The sequence below is a fragment of the Scophthalmus maximus genome, chromosome 2, assembly GCF_022379125.1.
Source record: "Scophthalmus maximus strain ysfricsl-2021 chromosome 2, ASM2237912v1, whole genome shotgun sequence".
NCBI classification, from domain to species: Eukaryota; Metazoa; Chordata; class Actinopteri; order Pleuronectiformes; family Scophthalmidae; genus Scophthalmus; species Scophthalmus maximus.
In genome coordinates, this window is record NC_061516.1 from 6,280,325 (window position 1) to 6,299,913 (window position 19,589).

The 19,589-nt window shown below is 40.3% G+C and overlaps 1 protein-coding gene across 5 annotated transcripts; it reads left to right on the forward strand.

Annotated features, from left to right (window-relative positions):
• The first annotated feature begins 6,098 nt into the window (after window positions 1-6,098).
• Window positions 6,099-19,508, forward strand: ckma (creatine kinase, muscle a). Of its 5 annotated transcripts, none has more exons than XM_035624925.2 (8): window positions 6,099-6,237; window positions 17,062-17,269; window positions 17,499-17,653; window positions 17,898-18,030; window positions 18,207-18,378; window positions 18,505-18,628; window positions 18,722-18,911; window positions 19,051-19,508. In XM_035624925.2, exons 2-8 carry the CDS (start codon window positions 17,077-17,079, stop codon window positions 19,227-19,229), a joined length of 1,146 nt encoding a protein of 381 aa, XP_035480818.1. In that variant the 5' UTR covers window positions 6,099-6,237; window positions 17,062-17,076; the 3' UTR covers window positions 19,230-19,508. The 5 variants fall into 5 exon arrangements, with proteins under 5 accessions (XP_035480818.1, XP_035480816.1, XP_035480819.1 ...); XM_035624923.2 differs by having other exon boundaries at window positions 6,236-6,260; XM_035624926.2 differs by lacking the exon at window positions 6,099-6,237 and adding an exon at window positions 7,499-7,523.
• Window positions 19,509-19,589: the final 81 nt, after the last annotated feature.

The following is a 19,589-nucleotide window of genomic DNA, read 5'->3' on the forward strand; positions in this document are numbered from 1 at the left end:
TTTGTTTTGTTTGTTTTTTCATTTTGTTTGGCGTTTACAGCCCCCGAGACACTTCAAGGAGGAACCGGTTCTTCAACCTGGTTCTTATTCTCAAAGTTGGGGCCGTTCTGTTGGTTAAGTGCAACTCCAGTGGAAAGTTAAGGTCAGTGAGCCTCGTTAGTCTTACAGAAATCATTTCAAACTGAAGTCGTTGGTAATTCCACATGTACCTCTCTTTGGCATTGCATGAACAGGTACCATGGCACGTTAGCACAAACGCCGGTGATGTTGTATGTCCCCAACCGAAAACTGATTGGTTGTTATCGACGCCTGTCGTTGGACACGCCCAAGTGTCAGCGGGTCACGAAACAACTGAGGCAAAACAAAGTCTATGGAGGAAAGGCAGCAGCAGGCTCTGGAAGTCTTCCAAACAGTCTTCAGTGTTTAGTATTTGTGCAACTCATTCCAAACACTAACCTCAGTGTTCAAATGGAACTTTCTGACTTGCCCAACTTGCTGCCTGCTCACGTGCATTGATAACAAATATTTATTACTTATTGCTTCATGTATATCTTGATTCTACTTCATCAGACAGACATTGTGCACAATCCTCTGTGCAGAGGTTGTTATCTCTCTAGTGAAGAGCCAAATGGTGATTAGATTTGATACTTGATCATTCAAGTATGAAATCTAATGTTTAGACTCTGACTAGTGTTTGGAAAGACTTGTGGCTCGTGCTGCTTGCAACAAGGTTTTGTTTCTTTCTGATTTAGAAAGACACAAACCCCCCCCCCCCACCCCATTTCACTCTATGTATTAGTAAAAGTCTGGTTCTTATGATTTACCTGCATCTCAGTGGCAGTGAAGGAGTTGTGTCCACACCTGTGTCTGCCTTACACCGACTGTCAGCACCAAGCCGTCTGCTTTGGGTGTTTTTAAAAAAACAACAAAAGATGATAGAAATAGATGGAAGGTCGTTAAGTGTCATCAGCCTTGTGTACAGTGGAATGCTTCTCAAAAACAACCACCACAGAGACAACAGAATACAGCTGTACAAAACTGGTTATTCAAGTGTTCAAATTCAATATAATAAATAAGTTAATGGCTGCTGCTCCGATGTCCCGTCATTATCTGCTGGTCTTAGACTGTTTATTGGTAAGTGTATTATAATGCTCTGTATGCAAACTTAATCATCTTACAGACTTATTGAATTCATTGAATTGAGCATAGCATTAGATCAGGCAGGCCACGAGGTCTGTATGCAGCACATCAGCTGACAGCTCAGCTGATCCTCTTCTAGGCAAGTCAAGTCTGGCACACTCTAAATGAGTTTAACACCAGTTAACACACGTGATTACTTTCACTGCAAACGCATTCCCAGGCCCCACACCTTGAGCCCACCCTGACCGCCTGGCGGAGGTCAACTGACGTGCTCTTATTGTTAGTGGGGGAAGTCAAACTGACTGACAAAAATGACACAATATAAAGAAAAGAAGACTAGTCCACCTCCAAGGGCGATACCCCATATATTTTTGCCCGCTACCGGCTCACTTGCCAAGGCGGACTAGAAAGAAAAAGAAAAGGAAACCCTCCAAAAAGGCCACAATAATCATTGAAAAGGCAAGAGCAGCAGCAGATGTCCCACTGATGCTCTGCAGGGAAACAAATATTAACAATCTCAAAAAAATTTATTCCAACAGTATTAAAATGCATCCTGATTGAAACCACATAACTAATCTTGAAATACCTGGTGCGGTGAGCTACTTCCGTACACACATTGACTACGAGCGGGGAAGCAGGTCTGAAATACAGACCAACAATCGGTGTCACGCACGCTCAACCGTACAAAACACAAGACAGAACAGCACAAGGCCGGGCGGCGATCCGGAGTGAGGTGTGCACCTGCTCCACTCCGCGAGAGATCCTCCTCCTTCTTCTTCGTCTTCTTTGGCGTTTTACAGCAGCCAGCATCCGTAATGTTGCATCGCGGCCACCTTCTGTTAGACATCAGATCCTCTTAATAGGTTCAGAGGCTCAAGAAGACAAAAATCATTTTCCCTCCACATTCTAGAATATTCTTGACCTCTTATTTCTGTTAGTCCAATTTTCTTCATTTTAGTTAACATAATTCCCCTTTCTGTCCCGAACCTCCTACAGTCGACAAGGACGTGTTCTATTGTTTGGGTTGCTGGCACTGCTCACACAACCCAGTAGGGTGCTTCCCCAAGATTATTAGTGTGCTGTCCAGCTGAGTGTGTCCTATTCACATTCTGGTCAGCATTGAAATGGAATAATTTGGAGTCCTGCTCGCCAGACTCAGCTAAAATGGAATAATCGATGGAGTGGATGCTGATTCAAGAAGACGGAAACCGTGGATGTCTCGAGCAGAAGTATTTATTATAAGAGCTCAGTATTGAGGAGACGTCCGGTTCGCTACACAGATCGACAGGTTCACAGTGTTGGGCGTCCCAAGACAGTCTGCCCGTCCCCGGTCTCTGTAGTGTATTTTGTTTAGAGTAATGTCGTCATCTCCCCGCGACTGTGACGCCTCCAGAGAGACTTCAGCTCAATGATTATTTCGACTTGCCATAGATGAGATGACCTTGCTCGGTGCCCTGAGAAGACTCGTCTTTACAGTTTCTCAGGGGAGGATAGACGAACATTCCTGGACAAGTATCACCTGCTCCGTCCTGTTCCCCCCTCTGCTTGTCGTACTGTCCACTCTGTTTTGTAATTCATACAAATGTCTCCTGATCCCAGTGTTGTTGCCATTCCTAAATTTATTTCCTTCCAAACAATATGTTTTTCCTTTCGGATTTAGATAATTGTATTTTTACCTTGATCTTTCTCTTTTTAACAGCTTCCTTTGCCAACTTATACACCTTTTCATGGCTTGTGTGAGGGCAGAGGTGGTGGAAACATTGCCCTCTGTAGGAAGAATCAGAAAGGGCACGCTGCCTGTATAAGGCCAGGTGTAGGCAACCAAGGCCTCCAGGCCTGAATCCTGGTGGATGTGTGGCAGGACTGCTCGGTGTGTGCAGGTAAGGGGGAGCTGGGAGGAACATTGCGTTGTGTTAATTCAATAGCTGACAGAGCCCCTGTAGATAAAGATAAAGATCGAAGCAAAGCTTGGTCCTGGTGGAGGTTTGCTCTACCAGCCCCAGGTTTAGAGAAGTTTGAGCCAGAGCAGTCGACCTGCAAACATTTCCGGTGTCTCCTCTAATCAGGGCCCCAGGTTGAGCGAGGTACATTCAACTTGCACGGTTAATGTAAGAGGGTGATTCCCCCTGAGTTACCTTGACCAGACAGACTGCTGCTTTGCTGGATCCAGATCATCCTTGTTGGCCTTGATGTGTCTGTTTCCTTGGTCCGTCGGCGATAGATTTTGAAATAGTTTTATGGTTTTATGTCGCTGTGATGCTTGACTTTTACATTGATCTGTGTTGTATTGTGGAATGACCTTTACACCTGTGACGATGAACCAACTGATCTTCGTTTAGTTTCTTTTGATTTTCTTCATCCGCAGCTGGGAGTACGCGTGGGATACACTCTCTGTGCATGCAGTGTGGTGGTGGTGGTCACTTGATTGACTATTGGATGTGCATGTCTTTGCAGTGTAGTTGCTGTGTGGTTTGTAGTGGTGTTGGTGAACAGTGCGCTCACGTGGTGGAATTTAATTCACCGTGGACATCGACAGTTTGTTTACCAACATTGACACTAGTGAAGGCATCCAAGCCAAAACATATTTCAGAAGAATCCGGATCAAATGAGACCAGAAAAATAATTACTTCAATTTCTGGTAATTAATATAACCAAAAATGACTTCTAATTTAATGGAGATTTTTTTCTACAGATGAAATGCACAGCCATGGGCAAGAAATTTGCCCCTGCACTTGCCAATATTTTCATGGCTGAATGGGAAACATCATCCCTTGCATGCTCCACATAAAGGCCTCTACATTATTATAGGTACTTGGACGATATCTGGGGTGTGTAGACAGACTCCAAAGAGGATTTTGAAATGTTTTAAAACACTTTAAATAACTATAATAACTCAATGAAACTACCACCAGCTGCACCTCAGTCAATTTTTTTGACACTACTATCAAGGGGAATCTTTTTTAAAAGCCCGAAGATTGAACATCAAGGTGTTCTTCAAAGAAACAGATGCAATATTGTACTAAACAATTTACTGTCCTTAACACAATAATTGCTAAATTACAACTATTAAGGTTCCACAGAATATGCAGTCAGCAGAAGGATTTCATTCAAGCCACCAAAGTGTTGTTCTCAGCTTTGTCCACTAGAGGGTACTCCAGGGCCTTTCTCAGAAAATCACTCAAAACTTTTCAACAAACCAAACCTATTGGGGTGTCATCTATTCTACCATTTGATACTAATATAAAACATATATAAACTATATTATATAATTTAATAATCACATGAGGAAAACTCAGCTTTTATGGGATCACAGAATTATTGCAGCATTTAGGAAAAATAGACATACCGAACAACTTAGTCAAAGCTAAGATCAAATCATTATCAAACCAAGCACCGAGAGGTACCAGGCATTTTTTTCAGCACCAAGTCTTGTTGTGCAGTCAATATAAGAAGAACGTGTTCAAAACACAATACTATGGGAGTATCAATTCCAAATATTGTGTGAATGTCATTAACTGTACAATGTGGCAGTATGTGGGTGAAACTGTTAACACCATTCGAGGGAGGTTTACTCAACACAGACATGTCTCCAAAAAGAAAGACTCATACTCCATTGGTACATTTTATAAAACATGGATGGAATTCTATTAGAACTACAGTAGTACAGTGACCCAAATTGGAATATAACTCAGAGACAAAAAGCTGAGAGAATCTGGATATCTGAACTGGACACCTTACATCCCAGGGGATGCAATGAGAGGTGGTGAGGGGTTCGCAGTGAGGGGCAGTCCATGGACAGTGGACTGAGGCCCTTTAGAGGCTCCAGCCCTCTTTATCCTAAACCTAACCCTTGATAGTGTTCTTGATAATGATCGAGATTTGATCAAATAATGTTTAATCATAAAAAAAGGAAGCACACTATGTGCCTTGGTGTTTGAAGGTGACATCCTTAATAATTTTTTTCGGAAAAATTTGATAGTTTGAATTTTGAAAATGTTGAATTGATTTGGTTATACGAAATATTTGTAACATTAGTGTACATTTTTACTTACATCTACCATATTTTATAATTCCATTAATTTTTTTTTGCTTTATGGTGGGTGAAGGTTAGGGTGAGGGTTAGTCAAGGTAGAAATAAAACATTTCCAGGGGTTAGGGTTTAGAAATTGGACAGCTCATAATTTAAAGATGGAGGGAGCTACAGACATGCATTCACCGTTCATACCACCATGTAGCAATAGATGTGCTTAACACAATGTAGCCATGGCGTCCTGCTTCCTTCATACATTGAGGAGTTATGAGGTAAAAATGATGTGATGTTTTGATTATATTCAGGACTCTGCCCACTGCTATATTTGGAACCTGGGTTGTTCAGACCAAAATTTGCTGAAATGCCATCCAATTTAATGCAGTAAGTGCTTTTGAGTGGATTAAGTTATATTTAGTGTTTAAGTTTCTTGTGCACATTACATTCCCTATTGCAGAATCATTATTTCAAAAGATGGAAGATTGCATTTTGAGTTACTTTGAATACAGTGACTCCTCTCGGAATCCCACTTGAATTATAGCAGAGACAGAGGTGAGAAACGAAGTTACTTGACCACATTTGAAAACACAAAACCAGACCTGACACCACCACCCCGAGAGATGAGCCCAATATCTGAGTAATGTCCGAGGCCGCCCACACGGTACAGACAACACATTTAGAATGAGCTCATTCACCACTTTTGCATGTGCCTTGTCATGTATTGTTGTTTTGTTTGATTCAACACTTTCAATGCATTTAGATGCTGCATTTAATCTAAATTGGGTCAGAGTTAGGGTTAAAGTCAGGAAAGGTTTTGTTGTTTTTGCACACTAATTTTAAAAAAAAAAACAAATAATGACTACAATCAAACCAATCACTATGATCAAAGGAGCAAAGGCACACACTTCTGTGATCTGTTATGTCACCGCACATAACAGGTAGTGAATCCTCTCAGAATCCCATTTCAATTATAGCAGACACAGAGGTGAGAAACAAAGTTACTTGACCACATTTGAAAACACAAGACCTGACTGAGACCACCAGCCCGAAAGACAAGCCCAATATTTGAGGTATGTCTGAGGCCGACAACAAGGTACAGACAGCACGATTAGAATGAGCTCATTCACTGCTTTTGGATGTGCATTGTCATGTCTCCAAAATTCCAAAGATAGCGGATAACAATGTAACATCTAATGTATTTTCTATGATTTTACACTTAATGCATTTAAATGCTGCCTTTAATTTAGAATGGTTAGGGTAAAAGACAGGAAAAACCTATCAAAATGAAAAAGATTATTTTTTAAAACAATGACTTCAATCAAACAAATAATCACTATGATCAATGGATCAAAGGAACACAATCCTGATATCTCATCGCACTTAACAAGTAGTGAATCCTCTAAGAATCACATGAATTATAACAGACACACAGGTGAAACACTGAGTTACTTGACCACATTTGAAAATAAAAAAACCTGACCGAGACTACCACCTGGAAAGACAAGCACAATTTCTGAGGTATGTCTGAGTACTGTATGTCATGAGTATTTTCACGTCTCCTGGAATTCCAAATATGTCGGGCAACAACTTATAATCTTGTGTATTTTCTTCGATATGACACTTTTAAAGCATTTATATGCTGCGTTTGATATAATTGGGGTTAGGGTGAGAGTCAGGAAAGGTTTTGTTGTTGTTGCACACTAAATTTAACATCAAACAATGACTTTTCAAACCTATCAAAATTAATATATTAGTTTTAAATACATAATCACTGTGATCAAAGGCGAACACGCCTGTGATCTGTGATCTCATCGCATATAACAGGTAGTGAATCCTCTCAGAATCCCATTTGAAGTGTAGCAGACACAGAGTTGACAAACTGGGTTACTTGACCACATTTTAAAAATACAAAACCTGACCGAGACCACCACCCCGACAAAACTAGCCCAATATCTGAGGTATGTCTGAGGCCGACAACACGGTACAGACAGCACGATGCATTTTTGCATTTGATTTTGCATTTAATTTAAATCAGGTTAGGGTAAAAATTAGGAAAGGTTTCGTTCTTGCACACAAAATTTAACATCAAATGACATCTTTTTTTAAACCTATCTAAATTAAATGGATTGTTTTGAAACACAAATAATGACTACAAACAAATCCCTATGATCAGAGGATGAAAGGCACACACTCCTGTGATCTGCTATGTTATCGCACATGACAGGTAGTGAATCCTCTCAAAATCCAATTTGAATTATAACAGACACAGAGGTGAGACACTGAGTTACTTGACGACATTTGAAAATACAAAACCTGACCGAGACCACCACCTGAAAAGACAAGTACAATTTCTGAGGTATGTCATGAGTATTTTCACGTCTCCTGGAATTCCAAAGATGTCAGGCAAAACTTAAAATCTCATGTACTTTCTTAGATTTTACACTTTTAAAACATTTACATGCTGCGTTTGATACAATTGGGGTTAGGGTGAGAGTCAGGAAAGGTTTTGTTGTTGTTGCACACTAAATTTAACATCAAACAACCACTTTTCAAACCTATCAAAATGAATAATATATTAGTTTTAAATACATAATCACTGTGATCAAAGGTTCCTGTGATCTGTGATCTCATCGCATATGACAGGTAGTGAATCCTCTCAGAATCCCATTTGAAGTGTAGCAGACACAGAGTTGACAAACTGGGTTACTTGACCACATTTTAAAAATACAAAACCTGACTGAGACCACCACCCCGACAAAACGAGCCCAATATCTGAGGTATGTCTGAGGCCGACAACATGGTACAGACAGCACGATTAGAATGAGCTCATTCACTGCTTGTGCATTGTCATGTCTCCAAAATTCTAAAGATGGCGGCAACAACGTAACATCCAATGTATTTTCTTGGATTTTACACTTAATGCATTTAAATGTTGCATTTAATTTAAATCGGGTTAGGGTCAAAATTAGGAAAGGTTTTGTTCTTGCACACAATTTGACATGAAATGGATTATTCTTAAACACAAATAATGACTACAAACAAATCCCTATGATCAAAGGATGAAAGGCACACACTCCTGTGATCTGCTATGTTATCGCACATAACAGGGAGTGAATCCTCTCAGAATCCTATTTGAATCATAGCAGAGTATTTGAAAATACAAAACCTGACCGAGACCACAACCTGAAAAGACAAGTACAATTTCTGAGGTATGTCATGAGTATTTTCACGTCTCCTGGAATTCCAAAGATGTCAGGCAAAACTTAAAATCTCATGTATTTTCTTAGATGTTGCACTTTTAAAGCAGCGTTTGATATTAATGGGGTTAGGGTTAAAATCAGGAAAGGTTTGTTGTTGTTGCACACTAAATTCAACATCAAACAACCACTTTTCAAACCTATCAAAATGAACAATATATCAGTTTTAAATACATAGTCACTGTAATCAAAGGCACACAGTCCTGTGATCTGTTATCTCATTGCATATGACAGAAAAACCCGGGTCTACATTACATACACATTTGAAAATAAAAAACCTGACCCGAGCCCAACATCTGAGGTCAGTCTGTGGCCGACAACACAGTACAGACAACATGGTGAGAATGAGCTCATTCACCACTTTTGCATGTGCATTTTCATGGATTTTCTTTGATTTTACACATTTAAAGCATTTTAATGCTGTTTAATATAAATTGGGGTGAGGGTGAGAGTCAGGAAAGGTTTCATTGTTGTTGCACACTTAATTTAACAGGTAGGTCGTTTTTTTTTCTGCACAATCGCCAAGTGCTGCTCATTGTGGGAACTGTTGGGTTCCTCTGTAATATTGCGAGGTCTCGACTTCACTATGTAAAGATCCTTAGACGATGTATGTTGTGATTTGGCACTATACAAATAAAGATTAATTGATTTACTATATTATCATTCATTATCTGTTTATACCGCAGCCTGTCCACAGGAAGAGTTGTAGATGTTAGCCTATACATTTGTAAACACTTCTACCTGCTTACAACATCATACTGTTATAAACTGATTGTAAATCCTCAATAGAGGAACTTTATGATCTCTTAAATCTCAGATTGTGTTAGTTAAGCACAACAACAACATTGGAAAAAGTACTCTGCATATTCTTTTAACAGTAGGCAGGCAGGTGCATGTTGGACATTGGTTTAAAGCAACAGATAATGCCATGGAGGTTAATTTATAGTTCAGCTGCCAATGACATAAGAAGGACCCAGAGCCAGCAGGGTTTATGAATGGCAGAAAGCCAGAGAGGCAACAGGGGGAAGCAGACACTGTCTAAAGCATGAGCTGCTGCAGTGCAACATACTGGGCTGTGGTGAATAAACCAATACATATTCTTGAAAACAAAGTAGTACTGTCATGTATTTAAATGCGATGCCAAAGATTTGTACTTAGTGTTTGTTCTTTGAGTGAGGCCACGGGCTGCTGGAAAAGTAAGACAGCATACAGTTTGATTATCCACTACACATTTAGTGATATAAACACAGCTGCCAATTATTGGACATGTGTTAATGTGTAGACAGGATACAATGTGTTGACTTCTTAGACTCTTCTACATCCGGACTTGGACTCAAGTCGTGGTAGCAGTCAGTTTCTATTGAATTTTAATAGCTTAAATTGATTTAAATGTTCAACCAGTTCTGACCAGTGTGTGTTAGAAGTGAACTATGTCTGCCTGATAAATCACGAGTTAATCCAGGCAAGTGGTAAAGCCGAAGTTGAACAAACATGAGGGATGATACACACATTAGCTCTGCTGTTAGCGGATGAAGACAAATCCCCTGTAATAATGACAGTGGCATGCAGCTGGAAGCAAGGTTTAACCCTATGCTTTGAGCAAAGCAGATTATACACATTCATTCTGACAGGGGGGGGGGGGGGGGGGTTGGTGCAACACAGCTAATCTGTCCCCTAAAGGTCAGCATTGTCAAAACAGCTTGCTACACAAATTTGCAGTTCAGAGTTCACCCAGAGAAGTTGCATTGTTGGAACTGTAGGTTTCAGTGTTTTTTGTAAGAATGCCTCACAAGGGGTCACTTGTCAGCTGCTTGGTCACTTGTCTTTAGGGCCCTAAAGACAAGTTGAGAGCGCAAAAAACTGATTAAACCTTTCATGAAACCATCTATTCAATGTTTGAATGTATTCAATGTACATATGGATGTAAAAAGCAACCACGTGTAAGACTGAAACTGGAGACAAACCTATACATTTTTTAAACTTAATTTTTTAATTTCCCCCCCACGGTCATGGCCCTGAGCCAGGTGTAGATACACGTTACATTGTTAAGTACAGTGTGTTATTTGCAGTCGCATCACATGTGCAATGATCCATGGTTACATAATGTACACAAAGCATTTGCCCTTTATTCATTCAGATGCACTGATACATATTTGGTATGCTTAGATAAATATTTTCCAACTAGAGCACATCATGCTCATGTATATCGGTCCAGTTAATCTGATTGAGAGGGCCATACCTATTTGCTTAGCAACAGCACCTGAATGACTCACTTGTTAATGTGGTGAATGGATGAAGTGAAGGACAAATGCCACATCCCTAACCACAATTAATCAACTGTTTTATTCATACAAAATGAAGAGTTCTTGGCCTGATACAAAGCTAAACAATGTATTTTCAGAGTACACTTCATCATAATTAGTGAATCATTAATTTCATCAGAAATTTGAAGCTGCTGGGGAGGGGCGGAAGACATTTGTCTAGCTTAGTATAACACCAAGTCAAGTAAATGGGATCCAGTTTTGTGGGAGGTTTTGCAAAAGCTTGGAGATATGTAGTCAAGTCTGAGATTGATGGAGAACTGACTCGATGAAATTAAATCAGGGTCCTGGGTGGGCGGGGGCTCCTGTTTGACAGGGTGCAGAGGGCCCAGCAGGTCTGGTGTAATTATAGCCTCCACCTGACCACACTGTATACACGTGACCCTAGTGCCTTGAGTTTCAATGGAGTGAGACCAGCCACCAGCACTTCAACAAGCACTGCAACAAGTTGGCCACCCCAGGCCTGTAAATTATAGTTCATCCTGCATAAAATCCAATTTAGTCAAATTGGAATTATCTGCATAATCATTCAAAAGTTTTCTTTTGAGACGTCAGTCAGGGTTTTAAAGGTTTGGGCAGTCCGAACATAAAACTAATTCTTTCATTTGTACTCAAACATGCTGTAGATACCTTGAAAACAAACTTAGGAAATATATATCCTAAAATGTCATGCTGTTTGCATGATCTCCCAGTATCCTCACTGTGGACAGGTGTTGAATTTAATGTGGGAGAGAAGTTTTAAATAGTCTGTCATAAAAGTGTTATTTATAGAGACTTGTTGCGTCATTGTATTCGGTTTCCCAGCACATAGTGTTACTTTTCCAATCATTGAAATCGTTCCATATTGATGGAACAGCTGATAAGTCTCACTACTCATGGCGGAGGTATTGAAATTGCACATTTCTACTATTCCTGACCCATAATTTGCTCCAACTTAATACTCCGAGTGCACCATGGCACACAGCTGCAGCTTGACACTGTGCTATTCTGACACGGGTCAGAGCAGTTGGCATGGATTCCTTTCTAGGGGTCAAGCTGTATATGTTTCAAGAAAGTGTTCTGAGACGTCAAAACTCCAGCAACACTTGTAGCCTTCATCAGGGTCATAAAACATACTACATGTAACATTGAACAGGGTAGGGATGAGGCAGGAAAAATAGAAAACAACCCAATATACGCATCCACATACATCTCAGACAATGGGGCTTCTAAGAAGATGGGTTGGGGAAGAAATTTTCCTGCAAGACTATAGAAAAATGTTCAATTCCTATTCAAATACAGAGGGACAAGACAGCATTCAAATTCAACACTAAGGATTCAAAAACACCAGGTTCATAGAAGGACACCTTGGAACTTTCATACCTTTCATTCAATGATAAAAATACAACGACCTATCCTCATTTGACAAACGTCCAAGCCCTGACAGGTGAATATTTCTTTGGCCTAAATGTAGCTTTAGCATCTTGCAAAGCTTGAGGAACTGTGGGCGACACTGGCAAAAGTCACATGCATCATATCACTGCCCTGTTGCATAACTGTTCCAGACTGGCATTATTTAGTGTCAGCAGGCAGCCAGAGTATGTGGTGTCATATTTGTATGTGATAGTACTCCCTTGTGGAAAATTAAGATAGCGAAACCTATTGTTACTGGGATACATTCCCATGCAAATTCTAGGTATTTGCCGTTTGCTTCAGTAATATACTTGCCATATAAAATGAGTGTTGTATGCTGCATGAGAAAAGGAGAAGACTGGTATTTGTATTTGGCTGTACTGTACCAACTGTTGAGTTGTCTGTTTTAGATTTTTCTGTTCCCTGTCTTGATTTGTATATCATATTTTTTTTTTTTTTGAGCTAAACAAAGTTAAAAAGAAAGGAAGAAACCTGAAAACTTGCCCAGTGACTAATTTGGTTACCCCCCACTTGGAGGACAGGCAGCAGACAGCCATGTAACAAGAGACAGGGTTTAAATTCAGGACAAGGGCACTGTGACCAGTAGACTCCTCTCGTCTACGTCGTCTACGCTTTTAACGTCAAAGCCAGAAAAAGACAGCTTGGCAAAATACAATACAAGTAAGTATTAAAGTAGTAAGTTATAAAACATGCATAGAAATCAGGAGGACTGAGCGATACCTGTATGGGAGAAGGGGGGTTTGTTTTACGTGCTGTTGGTACAGACAGCTGGTGGTAATGGGTACAGAGGACTGGAAGGAGCAGGTGTGAGCCAGTCAGCTGCCAGTCCGTGTTGGCTGGGACATCCCACAGACAGTTGCCTGTTGGGATGCCCCCCAACCCCACCCCAACTGCCTGTTCCTTTGAATTATATGGATATTGTTTATGCATCTTTAGTATTTCAACTCAACACACCTTTATCCATGCATTATGACAACAAAATAATGAAGGAAGCAGCTGCAGAATATAAGCACTGGTGAAATAGTGAAAGACATTTGAGACAGTACAGTATCAAAGAAGAGTGCTAATGAATCTAATGTCAAACATGGATTCGTCTTTCATCCTCAACATCCCATCTGACTGTCAGAATTTCTATCGAAGATTCAATGTCTGATAAGTGGCATATCAATTAGAGCTGGCATATCAATTTGAGGTGGACTGAGTGGTGGCTAATGGCTGGTTTGAGGTACTCTCCTCTGCAGAGGCGTGGTTTCATATCTTTTCTTTTGAGGTCATAAAAATCTGCATTATTCTAGAAAGTGATTAGGGATAACATAAGCCCAGTTATGCAGCCTCTTACAGTTCAAAATTCTTCTTCAAGATATAGAATAGGACAAAAGTTTTTTCCCAAAGTTTATTTTATAAATGCTTGAGAATAAGGACACTGGAGGCACAATATATAAATACAAAAAAATGGGGAAGGACCATGTTTGGAAATTGGATTTTTTTTTCTTCTAATGAAAGTAGTCCTGCAAATATCTTTTTTTTAAAATAACTTCAAGTCAAAGTAGTAAAACTCCTCAAAATTTGTCAAAAATGGAAAGTAACGATCCTATTGTGAGGCTGAATTATCAAATTATTGACAATTATTAATGATGACACATAGTATATCATGAAACAGATTTTTTTAACATCATTACATTATGAAATAATGAAAGTTGTGCCAATCTGCAACTGGAAAAAATTATGCTTTTAAAATCATAGAATTTTATTTTCTTCCTGTTTTTACAAATCAATTCATATCAACTCATTCATATTATTCAATATTTGCAATTCATCTTTAAATTGTATAAAGAAAAAATTAAAAATGAACTAAATTATTTCATTTAGCAGATTTTTCCCATTAAACTGAGTGACTTTATGGACCTGGTTTGTTCCGTTCTTTAAATATTTTGGGGGGAATGAAACCTGAATTTTAATTTAAGTTTTGTGTTTGAGAAATACAAGTCTGGCAGTTGTAACAAACTGTTTGAAAAAGTCTAATTGTAGATAAGACAGATTAACATAAATTACAGCTGATTGATCCAACATGGCTTCTGTATTGACGTATTAAACCAACAGCAGCAGGCAATGCTTTATCAACACGGATATGATGGCTCAGTGATGCGTTATGGGTAAAAAGAAATATCTTTGAGTAGGCAATGCAACATCTATTGACCACACTGGTGGGCTTTCGTTTTGTTCTAGACAGCAAATGCTAACTGCTACTGTGGTGAGTAAATGATCTACATATTTTCTATCATGTAAAGTTGCTTTTAAAAATGTCCAACTCTCATAGCATCAGTGTATTGTTTTATTAAAGGCACTTAAATCATGTGCAGACTCAATGATGGTAGCCAGTTAGCTAACAGGAATGCAGCACATAGGACATTTTTAGCTCGCTAGTATTATTGAACCAGGTGGACAGATGGTTACTTTGGACTTTGTAAAGCCCCTCCCACAATGACAGGTAGAGTAAGAAGTTAAGTTTAAACTCAATATATTTGTGGAACTTTTGAATTTGTCTTTATTTTATTTTTTTCTTTGCTGTGCCTTTTTTAAAAATTTTGTGCAATAGTTGGGGAGGCATTTTAGTGATCATGTTCTAATCAAATACTTGCACTTTTTGTTTTGGATTACAATAGCTCTGATTTAGGACTTTTTCAGATGTCAGATTAGGTACTGCTATCTGATTATAGAAAAATTCTTGACAGACTTCCTGTTTTATATAGCACAGGTGTATTTTGAGCAAATGCAGCCTTTTTCAGTGAAAGGGAGATAAAAAAAAATTCACATTTAAACTTAACATTAGTTCAATTGTCCCCCAAAAGGGTGTTTATTATGGAGGACCACAAGAGTCACAGACGGGGTAATAAAGCATTTCATTAATTAAAAACATTGTATCATCAAAATAAATATATATATATATATATATATATATATATATATATATATATATATATATATATATATATATATTTCTTTACAAACATGTTATAGTGTAAAGAATAACTTGACTCCATTACTTGGCTAATTTGCATTGCTTAACCTCTTTTGACAACCCAAAGTCATGGAATGGCTAAATTGATCCAGTAATAAATTACTTTTACCTTTCTTTTAAAAGAATATAAACCCTTTCCAACCTTCACACCTGACACAAAGACTCCTGATCTCCATGGCATGTTTGGCAAAAGGGAAGCTCAGCTTTTTTCAGTTGCTTTAACTCCCCCCAACACACCCCTCATCCACCTTAATGTCCCGTGGATACTCCCACCGTCCAACTGGTGCTATGTATGGGCGAGGGGGGGAGGGGTGGTGAGGGTACAGCTGCAGGACCCGTCTTGGATGACAGATGTAAATGTGTCCCTTTCATTAACTGTTCAGAGTATCAGTATAGAGGCCCTAGCCAATGAGGGCACAGCAGGCACTAAAATGGCCTGGCCAATGGCTGAGCATTTGCCTGGTATATAAACAGGGAGCAGAGACCTCCAGATTTGGGTGACCCCTATTTTGGCTGTGGTGAACAAGCTCTGATCCTAAGGACTGTTATCTCTGTTCTTGTCTGGTGTGCAGGTAAAGAATTATCACAGTGATTTCTTTGTGGAGTTAAAGAAGGACAAGCAGATATATGGAGACGTGGATTTGGAGAGCCATCAAAACATCTAGAATGGCAAAAATAACAGCTTTACTGCAATGACGGGTTTGGGACTCAGTCCTTGAGGAAATCAAAGGATAATTACACAGAAATCCTGGGATGTTTAAACGCATTTGATTCATTCTCTGGGAAAAAAAAAGGTGCTACTGGGTATCAGACATTGAATTTTGTCAGATTATTTTCAGTAAATAGGCATGAGCATGATGTTTTAGCATATATGCATTTGTGTTGCATTTTTAAATTGTACTAACATATGTTCTCGCTTTCTGCAAATGATTCCTCCTCTGGACAGTGACTTAGGTGGACAGGTGGTTTTCACTTTGACACAAGGAGAAAGCTTGAAGGCCTTGAATGTCCTGTGACTTATTTTAACCATCCAAAAGTCGCACCCTTAAGATGGATTTTTGAGCTCTAAGTTCACAAGACTGTTCCTAGCAAATTAATTACTGCATCAAAAATGTTAACTTTAAATGTTAACTTTAAATGTTAACTTTACAGGCCTATAACCAGAATGCTATACGGTTCACTGCAGATCACATTTCATGTGATGTAACAAGTGTCATTGCATGTGACATTCTTTCCTCATTCTCTTTCTCATGTGATCAGCCTAGCAAAGCAAGACTCAAACTGAAAAAAGTTACGTATATAACTAGAAGTATAACTAGGTAGAAGTAAAGGGATGGAGTGGAGGGAAGCATCTGCAGTTTGTCAGTCAGGAGTTCAGCATAGTGACTACTTGATACGGTGCAGTAAACGTTGAGGGAGATGTGATACAAAAAAAAGGTGTTGAGTGTTTTCAAAGGGAAAACGTATGTAGAACATGACCTGCAAAGAGTTCTTCAAGTGTATATCTGTTAACATGTGAACTGAGTCTGTGTCAAGACATTTCAAATGCTTCCTTTACATGCTGGGGGCATTTTTAAAGAAAGGGTTAAAGTCTGATGTGCCGGTGCTAAAAATACCCAGCCAACATGCACCCCTCCCCTGACTCTATTTTAAATGGACATTTGATCTCTTGAGAATTGAATGACACTTGTTACCAGGATTCCTCTGCTGACACCACTTTAACTCTGCAGTTGTCTTGGAGAATATCTCATGTCTTCAAATGCCGAGGATTTTTTGTGACTATTCAGACCACCTTCAGAGACACTCAAATTGGGATGATTTGGTTCATGATCATTCTGAGCCCCCGTTTAAGTTTGCTCATCCTGTGTTTCCCTCTCTTTGCAGTGTCAGAAAGCAATCATGCCTTTCGGAAACACCCACAACAACTTCAAGCTCAACTACAAAGTTGAGGAGGAGTTCCCCGACCTGAGCAAGCACAACAACCACATGGCCAAGATTCTGACCAAGGAACTGTATGGCAAGATGAGGGACAAGCAGACACCCAGTGGTTACACCCTGGATGATGTCATCCAGACTGGTGTCGACAACCCCGGTGAGGCCTGGAGAGACACTTCAGTTTAGATGAATACATCTTTTTTTATCATTAATAAAATCATTCACACACATTCAAGTCTCTAAAACTAGACAAAGCTGCAGTTCAGGTGAACATTTTTTAGTTTGGTCTGTGAGTGAAATAATCAAATTAAACACTGACATTGTACAGAAGCAATGATTTCCCCCGTCTTCTAATTCCTGCTTTCCTATTTGCTCCCTGTCTTCAGGTCACCCCTTCATCATGACTGTTGGCTGCGTCGCTGGTGATGAGGAGTCCTATGAGGTCTTCAAGGATCTGCTGGACCCCGTCATCTCCGACCGTCATGGTGGATACAAGCCCACTGACAAGCACAAGACCGACTTGAACTTCGAGAACCTGAAGGTGCAGTAGTCTTGGTTTTCAGCAAAGAACCAAAATCCCAATGGTTCATTGATTGAGGTCTCTTAGAAACCTAAGCTTTCTTTTTTAGCCGCATTAGCCTTTCAGATTGTAAAGCAACCATTACACTGATTTCACTGATCTGCATGGCTTCAACTAGAGAATAGGACTCAATCAGATGAAGATGCTTAAGATGTTACGACTTTTCTATCATTTTGTAATCAAACTGAATCATTTTTGTTATTAGGGTGGTGATGACCTGGACCCCAACTATGTTCTGTCCAGCCGTGTTCGTACTGGCCGCAGCATCAAGGGATTCACCCTGCCCCCCCACAACAGCCGTGGCGAGCGCAGAGCTATTGAGAATCTGTCCGTTGAGGGTGAGCTATAAATAACTGGAGTATGCAAAAGGCTGGGCAGTAAGCTAATACCGTAAACTATAGGTTGTTAGGATATAGGGTGATACACTGATAAACACAACGGTGACGCACTGTTGATTTTATGCCAAAGTTAAGGTCACACATGCAGTCTCCTAACAGTACGTTTGTCTCTGCAGCTCTCACCAGCCTGGACGGTGAGTTCAAGGGAAAGTACTACCCCCTGAAGTCTATGACTGATGCCGAGCAGGACCAGCTGATCAATGATCACTTCCTGTTTGACAAGCCCGTCTCTCCCCTGCTTACCTGCGCCGGAATGGCCCGTGACTGGCCTGACGGCAGAGGCATCTGGTAAGTCCGACCTGGACTATGCAAGCTGTGGAAACACTTAAATGAATTTATCAATATTGATTTAAGCTTTTAGTTTTGTATACCTGTGTGCTTTGTGTTAATGTTTTGCATTCATTTTTAATCGAGGCACAACGAGAACAAGACCTTCCTGGTCTGGGTGAATGAGGAGGATCACCTGCGTGTCATCTCCATGCAGCAGGGCGGCAACATGAGGGAGGTCTTCACGCGTTTCTGCGTTGGTCTGCAGAGGGTAAAAGTCAACACAAAGAAATGATTTGATTTAGATAAAAGCAGTCTGGATTGCCACTGGATGTTCCTCTGAATCTCCCATCTCATTTGCCAGATTGAGGAGATCTTCAAGAAGCACAACCATGGTTTCATGTGGAACGAGCATCTCGGCTACATTCTGACCTGCCCCTCCAACCTGGGTACCGGCCTGCGTGGTGGCGTCCACGTCAAGCTGCCCAAGCTGAGCACACATGCCAAGTTTGACGAGATCCTCACCAGGCTGCGTCTGCAGAAGCGTGGCACAGGTATGCACGTGCACACTTTTAAATCGCCCACCGGGGGATTAGCCTGTGCTGGTCCATGAGAATCTCTGCAGGGCATCAGCAGCATTCGGAGCCATTGTGTGTAATCTGTTCCTGGTCCCCTGTCCTTGGACCTCTTTAGGTGGTGTGGACACTGCCTCCGTGGGTGGTGTGTTCGACATCTCAAACGCCGACCGTCTGGGCTCCTCTGAGGTGGCACAGGTCCAGCTGGTGGTTGATGGCGTCAAACTGATGGTCGAGATGGAGAAGAAGCTGGAGAAGGGAGAGGCCATCGACAGCATGATCCCTGCCCAGAAGTAAAGAGAGACAACTCATGTTTTTTCTCGTGACCATTCATGTTCAAATCGAGCCAGCAGAGGAAACAGCTGCTCACCTAGAGACTCTTGACTCGGCTCACCTCTTTTTCCTCCTTCCAGCTTTTTTTCTTTTCTCTGTCCTACGTTCTTTTTTTTCTCCACATTCTTCTGTGTTGGTTGGTAACATCCTGGGATCAACCTCCACTGAGCTATTCTATAAAGAGTAATGGTTATGGAAGCTGTTCATATTACTCAATAAAACGTACCCCATGAAACAACTAAATGAAACATTGTGGTCTTCTTTGTTGCAAAATGAGAAACCAGAAGTCGTAAAACAGCAAAGCCACAAACAACTATTTTGAGA

Excerpts from the sequence above, each read along its gene's own strand:
- ckma (XM_035624923.2), top strand. The coding sequence starts at position 6,240 with ATGTCTGAGGCCGACAACAAG. Across the intron at positions 18,379-18,504 it reads CCTGACGGCAGAGGCATCTG|GCACAACGAGAACAAGACCT; the intron begins GTAAGTCCGACC and ends TTTTTAATCGAG. Across the intron at positions 18,912-19,050 it reads TCTGCAGAAGCGTGGCACAG|GTGGTGTGGACACTGCCTCC; the intron begins GTATGCACGTGC and ends GGACCTCTTTAG.